The sequence below is a fragment of the Leucoraja erinacea genome, chromosome 1, assembly GCF_028641065.1.
Source record: "Leucoraja erinacea ecotype New England chromosome 1, Leri_hhj_1, whole genome shotgun sequence".
NCBI classification, from domain to species: Eukaryota; Metazoa; Chordata; class Chondrichthyes; order Rajiformes; family Rajidae; genus Leucoraja; species Leucoraja erinaceus.
In genome coordinates this window covers 54,744,654-54,757,318 of record NC_073377.1, presented here as the reverse complement: position 1 = coordinate 54,757,318, position 12,665 = coordinate 54,744,654, and the positions used below count along the sequence as shown (strand labels likewise).

Here is a 12,665-nt window from a genome sequence, read left to right as displayed (position 1 = left end):
ATATAATTATATGACACACACACACACATATTTCTCTAGTTATATATATTCAACACATATATTCAACACATTTATTCATTATATATATATGTGATGCTTATATTTGTGTGATATATATGTATATAATATATAACACACACACATATGTATATTTTTCTAGTTTCTTTGTGATCACCTCTAATTTTGTTGAACTTTTATTCATTTTTATTCTTTCATTCAACCTCTCTCTGAAATCCTAATATTGTGAATAAAATATAAATGAACACATGCCAAGATATTTTTTCATTCTATATTAGTGTAAAGAAATATAGTGTATACATACCTACATTGATGCGGAAGTGCAAGCATTAGACATGAATACTGTGCATTGCTACCATAGTTTTGTTTTTAATTTAACATATTTGAGGGAAATCTACATATATTTGAGGGAAATGAGTTGCCGTATTTCCCGGCAATGAAGACTCACCACCATTTGAGTTGCTAAATTTTGAAAAAAGGATGCCAGATCGAGGGTTTGGTTTAGTCCAGGGGTCCGCAGCCTTTTTTTCATTGGGGCCAGGTCTTTCCGGGACTAGCTGCAGTTCCCAGGTCACCTGCGAGCCCCGGGTCTAGCTGCGGTTCTGCTGTCCGGTCCCGGCGGCCGCTCGCAGCCACCCGAGTTCTGAGTGAGTTTTTAAATGTGAATATCTCATAACTAAACATTTGAGGGGTTAGCAGTATATTGCATCAATCCACTCAAATTTAAATCATTCTACATCAAAATTCATAAACAAGAATAACGCATTTTATTTCTCTCATTTATGGTAAGATTTACATAATTTATTGTTTTATGTGTGAGATATACAGGGTGTTCAGAACAAAGACAGCAGTTATTTGACAAGTACCCCATAGTTCGCTGTAGGAGATCTTATCAACGAGTATTCTGGACCCATTGTCAACATCTGAAATTACAGTAAAATATCATATAGATTAACTTATAAGAACAAATCTGATTATAACTTCATAACTGCAGAATGGGTGATATGTCACTTAAATGCAATTGTTTTCAGGGGTGGGGAGAGACATGTATATTGAAGATGCATTTTTCCTCTAATAGGTCAATTTATGCCTACTGAATAAATTCTGTATTCATGCCTACTATATTCTGTTATGCTGAAGCAAAGCAAGAATTTCATTGGCCTACCTGGGCCACATGAAATAAACTCTCTTGACTTGACTTGATTTGATTTATCTTAAATGTAGAAGAGCTTACAATACCATGCATGCCTTACGACAAGAACAAAACCAAAAATGTACAGCAGTGTAAAAATGGATACCTTTATTATTGTTTAAGAAGGAACTGCAGATGCTGGAAAATCAAAGGTAGACAAAATTGCTGGAGAAATTCTCCAGCATTTTTGTCTACCATTATTATTGTGCTAAGTCTAGATCTCTAAAAGAAGACTTTCTAATAACTTGCTCATGTACCAAAATATGTCATATAATATAATACATTGTCGGGAACATAAGAATAGAACTATATATGTTACAGTCATCATACATTGGGAAGGAAATTAAGGCTTTAATGTGTGCTCCTCGTGGCATGTCGTTGTTCCCTATAACTCCATTTATCATGTATTTTAAACACCATTGATCCATGTACATTGTGTATATTTAACACCATTTATCCTGTATTTTAAACACTATTTCAAACCGGCTTAAACACAATCCGATTCGGGATTTCCGCTGCTTGGAGGTCCCGAATCGGCCGCCTCCTACCGGAGACCGGGGCTTCATGATGTTATAGGCCGCGGGCCGGCAGTCGGAGCTTTTCTCCGGCGAGAAATCCCAGATTCCGCGAGGGAAAGTGCACGCTGCCCCACGACTAGAAGCTCCGCACACCGCGGCTTCAGGGTGGTATAGTCCATGGGCCAGCGATCAGAGCAATTCTTCTGGTGACCCCGGCTCCGCGATCTGAGCTATAGGAAGAGATCGGGCAGGCCTCAATAATTTTATTTCTTACATTTCATCTTTAGGGGGAACCTGAAGAAAGACTGCTATAATGTGCTCAAATCGCTTACATCGGCGATTTGAGCACTATAGCAGAACGGCTCGCTACGCTGGTAGATGTGGACAGAATCCCATTAAAAAAACCCCCCTCATATATTTGATTCCCAAAATGGCGCGAAAAAAATTACCCATGAGCCCATGACCGTACTACGGCTTTTTCGTCGAGTGTCTATCTTGCTCTAGTATCTTTGGGCACTCCATAGGCTGGGTTCTCGGCCTAATGAGGCCTCAATGTAGAGGGCACAAGGCATATAATTAGAATTCAGAAATTATAACCTAGCTTGCATTCCAATATTTAATTTTCAACCATACAAAGAGTCTGTATGTATTTTTTTTTTAAATCCATTTGAATACATGTAGAATCCTATAATTTAATCTATCAAGAATAACTTGATCTGAATGTTGAAAGAATGTTTACATTGAATAAGTAAATTTGCCTGACAGTTAAGCTTTGCATTCTAAAGCTGACTAAATATCTTAATAAAATCTACTTCAATATTTGAAACTTCATTTAGGTTTCGTATTTTAAAGGTTTCCTCAAGTGGCAGGATTAGAATTTGGATTTGATCCAAGTGCAGAGCCTGGACACAGAATTGTTATGGACTCGGTCAAGGTACAGGGACAATACTTGGACAAAAACAGAACATACTTACTTGCAATCAAGGAATACCTAGCCAAGGTAAGTTGCAATGTATAATTTATTTTTATGATTATTTTTTGCTTATTTTTATGATTATTTTATTTACATTAAAAACGCAGAAAGCTGTCTAAAAGCAACTAGGTGCTTCAATTTGTTAGTAAAACAATTAACAGAAATGATAATGTGTGCTCTTAGCTTTCAAATGCACAACATATCAATAACTCATACGTGGATAAGACAGGTTTGGAGGGATATGGGTCAAACCCGGGCAGGTGGGACTAGTGTAGCTGGGACGTTGGCTGGTGTGAGCAGGTTGGGTTGAAGGGGCTGTTTCTACGCTGTATCAATCTATGACTCTTAAGTCTGCGTATTGTTATTAATAGAGCCAGTTAATTAATCAATTAACTAATTTTGAGACTATTTTTATCTTGCCATATTATAAAACATCCTTACCAATATGCAGACACAAGAGATTGCAGATGCTGGAATCATAAGCAAAAAACAGAGTGCTGGATGGTCGGGACCCTTCATCAGTTAGGAAATTTAATATCAAGTATGAGGCTCACATTTGATTGGGACATTATGTTACAGTTGTATAAGATGGTGAGAACGCTTTTGGAGTATTGTGCTCAGTTTTGGTCACTCTGCTATAGGAAAGATGCAATTAAGCTGGAAAAACTGCAGAGAAGAAAAACAAGGATGTTTAGGTTTTAGGTTTAGATTTATTTTTGCATGTATACTGAGGTACAGTGGAAAGCTTTGTTTTGCATGCTATCCATTCAGATCAGATAATGCTATATATAAATACAATCGTCAAATTCAAGTATAATATATATGTATAATTATATGATTAATGCGACATTCACCCAGAACTGGTTCCACAAACAAGTAATAGTCTTTAAACTCACTCACTCTTTTCTATGCTATTCACTCACAAATTTCCACACCTAATGCAATATGCTAAATCTCAGATATTCACACGTTAAAGCAATAAAATTCTCACTCAAGAGTAAAACACAGTATATACTCAAGTAAATCATGCAAAACTCTTAAACCTTTGATACACCAAAAAATTAGAAATTTCTATTTTAATACTAGACTAAGTGGGACCCGTTGGGTCCCATGTTCACAAGGGAGGGCTGGTCCCCTGATACAGTATGGGTACTGTGGGCTGAAGGGACTGGTTAGTATGGACATTGTGGGCCAAATGGATTCTTGAGGTGGCAGCTCAGTCAGCTCACTAACAGCTGGTGGACTAACAGTTGACTCATGGCCATTCTTTGAAATTCCACTTCAAACAGGGTGTAAGGCAACCAAATTCAAGTGCAGTTTTCTACCATTTCAAGCAGGGTGCAATGCCACCAAATTCAAGTGCAGTTTCTTACCACTTCAAGCAGGGTGCAAGGCCACCAAATTCAGGTGCAGTTTCCGACCACTTCAAGCAGGGTGCAAGGCCACCGAATGCAAGTGCAGTTTCCGACCACTTCAAACAGGCTGTAAGGCCACCGAATTCAAGTGCAGTTTCATACCACTTTGTGTGGGGTGCAGGGCCACCAAACTCAAGTGCTGTTTCCTGCCATTTCTAGCAGAGTGCAAGGCTACCAAATTCAAGTGCACTTTCATGCCATTTCAAGCAGGGTGCAAGGTCACCAAATTCAAGTGCAGTTTCATGTCACTTCAAGCAGGGTGCAACGCCACCAAATTCAACATACACCATTTAAATATACACAATGTACATGGATCAATGGTGTTTAAAATACATGATAAATGGTGTACGTTTCATGCCATTTCAAGCAAGGTGCAAGGCCACCAAATTCAAGTGCAGTTTCATACCACTTCAAGCAGGGTGCAAGGCCACCAAATTCAAGTGCAGTTTCATGCCACTTCAAGCAGGGTGCAAGGCCACCAAATGCTAGTACAGTTTCATGCCATTTCAAGCAGCGTGCAAGACAACAACATTCAAATTCAATTTCATACCATTTCAATCAGGGTGAAACCACTATAAAACCCCACAAAACATCACATTCACAGTTCAGTAGACATTCAGTGTGTTCAGTTGATTCACAGTTCAGACAGTCGTGACCTCTCTCTCCCCCATCTTGCAGAGACTGAGCCACACCCACACTTACGGGTTTTATAATCCCTCCCCCTCCAACTGGAAGGGGCGTGGCCTTCATGGCATGATTGACAGTAGAGAGATTCTCAAAAACATTTTTTAACACTAACACCACTTTTAGTTTTAATTGATGGGATGAATCCTCTGCACCTGATTGGCGAGGAACTGAGTAAGATGGTCAAAAATCACAGCTGTAAGTGGTAGCGTTTTATCTAAAATCAATATTCGTTGAAACAGGAAGTTGTCAAGTAGCCACCAATAACAGACATTTTTTTTGCCGTGCAGCCTTTCAATGCCGTTACCACCACCAACAATAGCCAGTTTTTTTTTTTGCAGTGTAGCAGCCTTTCAAAACAGCTACCACCACCAACAACAGCCTTCTTTTTTGCAGTGCGGCCTTTCAAAGCAGTTACCACCACCAACAACAGCCATTTTTTTTTTGCTGTGCAGCCTTTCAAAGCAGTTACCACCACCAATAGCCATTTTTTTTTTTGCAGTGCAGCCTTTCAAAGCAGTTACCACCACTAATTGCCATTTTGTTTGCAGTGCAGCCTTTTAAAGCAGTTACCACCACCAACAACTTTTAGTTTTCAGTTTTCCAAAACGAGTAGAATCATTGCTTTTCTAGAAAAAAAAATTATTACTGCGGAACCTTTGAGAAATTAATTGCTATAGGTTGGCAATAGTTTTCCCATGAAGACAATATATTTTGTTTTTACAGGGGAAAGATGGATATGTGATGTTCCGTAATTGTCAGTGGATGGTTGATACAGAAACGGCTCCCAGTCTTTCCACTGTTGTCGTCAACCACTTTGAATCAGTAAAAATTGTTCAAGGACTTAAAAAATGTAAATCTGGACATCGGATGGGTTTAATCAAAATCTCACACTCTGCATCCATAACAGGTACTTTATTTTCCTCAGTTAAAACTTGTCTAGAATTGTTCTATGCCCATGTCTTTGGCTTTTGGCAGATCAACAAATATTTTGTTTGAAGTCCCAATGCTGAGAAATTCAGCTGCAGATGGTGTTACTGAATAAAAATTCAGCTGCACATGGTGTGTTACTGAATAGGACTTACATGCTGAGAAGACTTCTCTTTATACAAATGATAATATATTTAAGTCAGACACTGATGGGCCCAGGAATCAGAAGATAGGTGTGATAGCATTGAGTGAAAATGAGGTTTTGGAACGGGAGGGTTTTAGATGTGTAAGTGATATAGTAGCAATGTTACAAAATTTTGAGATTAAAAAAATCAAGTCTGTAATTTATCCCATCAGATAAAACATAAAAATAAGTTTAATTTGACACCTAATTCACTTTCATATCTTCAGTATTAAAAAAGTTATGGCCATTTTCATACTCGGAAATTAGCATGTTCCCTGTGTTCAAGAAAGAACTGCAGATGCTGGAAAATCGAAGGTACACAAAAAAGCTGGAGAAACTCAGCGGGTGCAGCAGCATCTATGTAGCGAAGGAAATAGGCAATGTTTCGGGCTGAAACCCTTCTTCAGACTGACATTTTGTTCCCTATTGCTTTTCCATTGACTTAACACGTGATCGAGGACAGTCAAAAGCCCATAACTTTCTTAAAAATGAAGGGAACTGAGGAAATTTTTTTTCAGTTATTATAGATTGAAGCAGTCTGAAACAAATATGAAACAATCTTACTTAGATGACTTGAAATTAAAGCATATTATTAGTTAGTTACCTAATTGTAGCTAATTACAAAATTCAATTACTAGATCTAAACATCTATCAATTTCTTAAGAATAGATTAACATTTTTAAATAGCCTAAGTGTCCAAATAACATTCACACAAGAATTCACAATATAACATAATTTTTAAATCTCATTGTCATGGATTTATAGGCCAAATGGAATTTAATGTTTAATACCTGTAAATTAATGGCCATTTAAATCATCTTGCGAGTGGGTTTTTCTGGAACGCGATCAATTGGAACGTTGCGGTTGCGGTGAATTTAAACCCCATATCGGCAGGAAAAACACTGCCGGTTCGTATGGGGAAAAAGGTTCGTATGGGGAAAAAATCACCGTTTCCCAACGTAAAATGTGAATTAAAGGCATCTTAAGGAGCACTTTTATACACAAAATAAACGGTTTTCCTTTACCTGTCCTGTACGTGAAATCCGTCCCCGTTGTCGGCGTTGACAGCTTTAGAAGTTGATTTTAAAATTACTCCAGTGCTGAACTTGTCGGCCGATTTAAAAAAAAAATACACAGAACGGCCGTCGGAACAATTCTTCAGCAAAAGCTTGCACTCCAACAAAATATAATCCAAGACAAGGTAGGAGAAAACCGCGTTTTAACCCCCCCCCCCCCCCCCCCCCCTCGAAGGTGCCAAAATCGCGCACACGGCCAGTGGCAGAATTGCAGCGCCGCTGAAGGTTAGTATTGTAGCTTACCAAGATATAGGGAGGTATGGATAAGGCAAAAGTCATGAGTGCGCAATTGCGAATGACAATTGGTAGTTAGAAATATTGGTTGGTAATCCAGAGTCCCATCAATATTTGAGCATGATTTGGTAGTCTTGAGTGTGATCCGTGCTCAGGAGCAAGTTGTTACAGGATAATTGGATAAACGTTCTGATCTTGCTTAGGGGCTGTAGTAGGCTAGTGACTGAATGAGACTAGGTAAGCAATCGATTTAAAAGAAACCTGCCTATGGACTACAAATGTTTTAATGACATTTACAGAAATGGCACCCAATCCCTTACATATTGGTAGATGCCACTGTGCATGTCCAGGCTCCCGAGCATTAGAGTGGCATACTCATCATGGATCGGAAAGGAAAATTAGCGGTTATGCGGTAGTGTGGTAGTCACATTTAATATTTAATTAAAGATGAATTACATGGTGTATAAAGATGTGAAACTGCTCAATCCACTTTCCAGGCATCTATTCCACTATGTATATTAATATGTTTGTAAAAATCCCTTTTTAAGACATTCCACCACCTCTCAAACCTCTTCATCTCAAACTGCACAGGCACATTTGTATATCCTGTACTGATCTCACACCATGTCCATCTCTTAATATCCTAAAAAGTGGATAAGTGTCCAGGTCCGGACAGGATATTCCCTAGGACATTGAGGGAAGTTAGTGTAGAAATAGCAGGGGCTATGGCAGAAATATTTGAAATGTCATTAGAAACAGGAATAGTGCCGGAGGATTGGCGTACTGCGCATGTTGTTCCATTGTTTAAAAAGGGGTCTAAGAGTAAACCTAGCAATTATAGACCTGTTAGTTTGACGTCAGTGATGGGCAAATTAATGGAAAGAATACTTAGAGATAATATATATAAGCATCTGGATAAACAGGGTCTGATTAGGAACAGTCAACAATCTTGATTTGTGCCTGGGGAAATTGATGGGGTCATGTTTGTAATCTTCTTGAATAAAGGCCTTTGAATCTTCTCATGAATTTTTTTAAGAAGGTTCATGTTACTCGGGCAAGGATGAACAGTGGCTGAATGGGAGATGCCAGAGCAGGTGGATGTTGTGTATATGGACCAGTCAGTACAGGGATCTTTGACAAGTTATTTCCTCATGGAATCAATGATTGGTGATGGTGTGATAGGTTAGTATGTATGCAGATGATACTAATGGTGGGTAGCAAGATGAAGTAGAGTTTCAAAGTCTACAGTGGCTGAACGGGAGATGCCAGAGAGGGCTAATGGTGGCAGATGGAGTTTTGTCAGGTTGGAGGCCAGTGACGAGTGGACGTACATGGTAAATGGTAGGGAATTGAAGAATGTAGGTGAACAGAGGGATCTGGGAATAACTGCACAGTTCCCTGAAAGTGGAATCTCATGTAGATAGGGTGGTAAGGAAAGCTTTTGGTGTGCTGGCCTTTATAAATCAGAGCATTGAGTATAGAAGTTGGGATGTAATGTTAAAATTGTACTAGGCATTGGTGAGGCCAATTCTGGAGTATGGTGTACAATTTTGGTCGCCTAATTATAGGAAGGATGTCAACAAAATAGAGAGAGTACAGAGGAGATTTACTAGAATGTTGCCTGGGTTTCAGCAACTAAGTTACAGAGAAAGGTTGAACAAGTTAGGGCTTTATTCTTTGGAGCGCAGAAAGTTAAGGGGGGACTTGATAGAGGTTTTTAAAATGATGAGAGGGATAGACAGAGTTGACGTGGAAAAGCTTTTCCCACTGAGAGTAGGGAAGATTCAAACAAGGGGACATGACTTGAGAATTAAGGGACTGAAGTTTAGGGGTAACATGAGGGGGAACTTCTTTACTCAGAGAACGGTGGCTGTGGAATGAGCTTCCAGTGAAGGTGGTGGCGGCAGGTTTGTTTTTTATCATTTAAAAATAAATTGGATAGTTATATGGATGGGAACGGAATGGAGGGTTATGGTCTGAGCGCAGGTATATGGGACTAGGGGAGATTATGTGTTCGGCATGGACTAGAAGGGTCGAGATGGCCTGTTTCCGTGCTGTAATTGTTATATGGTTAATTGTTATATGGTTAAATGGATACAGATTCAAAGTGCTTGTTTAGTACCTCCCTTACATCCTTCAATCCCAAGCATTAAATCCCTCCATTATCCTTCAGTGGTCCTACCTTCTCCCTAATTACCCTCATGTTTTTAATGTATGAATAAAAAGCTTTGGAATTTTCTTTAATCTGATTTGCCAATGACATTTCATGGCCCTTTTAATTTCCTGTTTTGCGTTCTTTCCTGCTTGCTCTATATTCATCAATAATAATAATAATAATAATAACTTTATTTGTTAAGCACTTTAAAAAACAACCAAAGCTGACTAAAGTGCTGTACAGAAAAAAAATAAACAAGACATCATAAAACAGGCAGAATAACAGAACATACAGCTAACACGAGGCGCATAAATTACATACGAAATTCAACAATAAATTAAAAGACATAAAACATGAGTATGAACCATGCAGTAAAATTAAGCAAATAAAGTAAATAAATAAGTCGACACCTTACTGGTCTACAAAGGCCACGGAGAATAGATGTGTCTTCAGGAGTGATTTAAAAACAGCTAGAGAAGGGGCCTGTTTAACGTGTAGAGGCAATTCATTCCATAATCTCGGTGCTGACACAGCAAAGGCACGGTCCCCTCTGAGCTTCCGCTTAGTTTTAGGCCCACTCAGGAGCAGCTGATCATCTGACCTGAGATAGCGGGTGGGTGTATAAGGGTGAAGAAGCTCAGATAGGTAGGACGGGGCAAGACCATTTAGGGATTTAAAAGCAAATAAAATAATTTTAAAATGAATCCTATACTGAACAGGCAGCCAGTGGAGTGAGGCTAAAATGTGTGAAACGTGATCATGTTTTCGTGTGCCAGTTAAGAGACGAACAGCTGCATTCTGTACCATCTGGAGACGGGCGATGGAGGACCGACTAACCCCCATATACAGTGCATTGCAGTAATCCAGCCGAGTGGTAACAAAGGCGTGGTTTACCGTCTCAAAGTGCTGCCTTGACAGAATTGGCTTTATTTTGGCCAGCTGCCTCAGATGGAAAAAAATAGATTTAATAACAGCCCTTACCTGAGAGTCAAATGGTCTTGTTTGATTTCATCTTCCTGAACCTTACATATGCTTCCTTTTTCTGTTTGACCAAATTGCCTACCTGCCCAATCTTCCAAGGTTCCCTTAACTTGCCATCCTTATTCCTCCTCCTTACTTGCATAATAGAATACCTGGAGTGCAATTATGTTTAGCAATAAAGAGGAGAATGCCATTTTTCACCCCTATTGGAATTTTGGTATTTTGTTTATGCATTTATTACAAGAAAAAGTGGAAAATTTGTTTTCATTCCCCAAAATATTGTTTTTTTTATTTCTTAGATTTTGAAAAGAAAGCTGATGACAAAATTGTGGTTGCACCTGTCCCTGATGTAGAAGGAAGAATATATCATGTAACTGAAGACATGAAACCACACCTCAGGCAACTACGTTCTGAACGAGAAATAGGTCAAATGACATTTCCCTTAGATCTTCTTGGTGCAAATAACTCTCTTGGTTGTGAATTAAAATAGTCGAAATAACTTAATCTTTGTATTTTCAGTATTCATTTTACTTGTTATTCCTATGTAAAATCTTTGTAATAAAAGAAAACCTTTACTCTATAGAGATGAGTAAATGTCATTTCACAGCTCTGATTTTGTAATCCTTAACAGATTATTGATGCAAAATCGTCTGAAAAATGTCTTAGTAAAATAAAAGTTTATTATTGATCCATTATTCTCATTTGTCTTGTCAATCTAAATATAAACATTATTTTTTTTCTTTTGAGACCATCCATGAAAATATGAAAATTCCTGAACTTTATCAAGAGCTCACTATTTCTGAGCATTATATCTTTGCACTTTTATTATTTGCTATATTATTGAATTGCCGATAATGCTGGACAATACAAGGAGACAACACAAAACTGATTATAGGGTTATTTATAAGAAAAGTGCATAGCTTTTCATTAAATCTGATGACATAACTCAGTATGCCGTGAACATACTTGCACATATTTGGTCTGACAATGAAATGGCAGACGGGATTTATTTGCCAAAATATGGATCTAGCCTAATTTATTTAGCAAAATAAATGGTTTAGTTGTTAGACAGCAAATGGGGAAAAACATCCAAATCAGTAATGTGCTTAGTAAAAAAAAAGGAAAATCCAAACAATAAGCAAACCAGACTGGAACATTAGACAAAAAGATCAGTAATGATTGATAAAATACATCTCTTGATGCTCCTGAACACATCATCAGTGATGTAACCTGGGGTCATTGTAAAACCTATAAATATAAAACAAAAATTTAGGAAGTGCTTAATATCATTTTTGTTCAAAATTCATTTACAATAAAATAAAAAATTATGGATGGGTAAATCTTGGTTAATCAAACTCCACTTCATGAATAAAAATAGCAAACTACGCATTAGCTTCTGAAGAAGGGCCAGGTGCTGATGCCTACTCCTATTTCTCGACATTATAGTTAGTCTCACTTGATATATACAGTACTACAAATATCCAGCCCTAAACCCACATGGTAAGGTAAGGTAAAGCTAGTGAAGACTCAGAGCTGCACAACTTAGAATGCTTTTTAAAAGATTATTGAAAGTAAGTAACACTACCACAAATTCACAGCAAACTAGTACAAATAATATTAGAGATGTTCAAAGAAACCACTAAAGAATTAAACAATGTTATAAATTATAATAAAGTACCATGTACTAGTGCATCTTTTAAACTACCAATCTTACACAGGTTTTAATTCTCAACCAACTTAACTTAAAACTCCATGAAGTGGATTCAGCTCTAACTCTGATTCCGAACACACCTCACTCCATCTAGTTTCTTTGCCCAGATTCAGCATCTGTGACAACTGAATGACACAAACCTCTCCAGTTGTGATTGTCCCATCTGTATGCAATTTATTCCAAGTAAGAGCATGCACCATAACCCAATTAAGTCTCATCGATTTTCACAGAAAGCTTGTTTTAACAAAGCATTGATTATACCACCACCATGTACAGTTACAGCAGAATCTTGCTAGACTTTTCCTTTCAGCTTTTTTCCACTTGCAGCTTTCTCTCTCCCCCCCCCACTCCCTCCCAGCACAATCTTGAATAAGGGTTCCAACCCGAAAAATTGACCGTGTTCTCCAGATGATGCTGCATGATCTGCTGTTACTCAGGCACTTTGCATCTTTTTTTCACAAAATCATCTCCTATCTGATTTGTGAATCTAAGTCTTTTGGTTGGATTCAACATGGGCTGAGCTGGTTGCCAAAGCTCTTTGTAGGTAGATCACCTACAAAGCACATTGGCAACCAGCTTAGCCAATGTTTCCAT

The 12,665-nt window shown here is 38.2% G+C and overlaps 1 protein-coding gene across 1 annotated transcript in view; it reads left to right on the top strand.

The window, feature by feature from the left end:
• The window catches only part of LOC129696883 (trifunctional nucleotide phosphoesterase protein YfkN-like), a 37,458-nt gene extending 25,217 nt beyond the window's left edge, over window positions 1-12,241 (top strand). Inside the window, exons 6-8 of the mRNA XM_055634972.1 lie at window positions 2,581-2,728; window positions 5,527-5,710; window positions 10,660-12,241. Coding sequence (XP_055490947.1) covers window positions 2,581-2,728; window positions 5,527-5,710; window positions 10,660-10,850 — 523 coding nt within the window. The 3' untranslated portion in view covers window positions 10,851-12,241. The remainder of the gene's footprint in view (window positions 1-2,580; window positions 2,729-5,526; window positions 5,711-10,659) is intronic.
• Window positions 12,242-12,665: the final 424 nt, after the last annotated feature.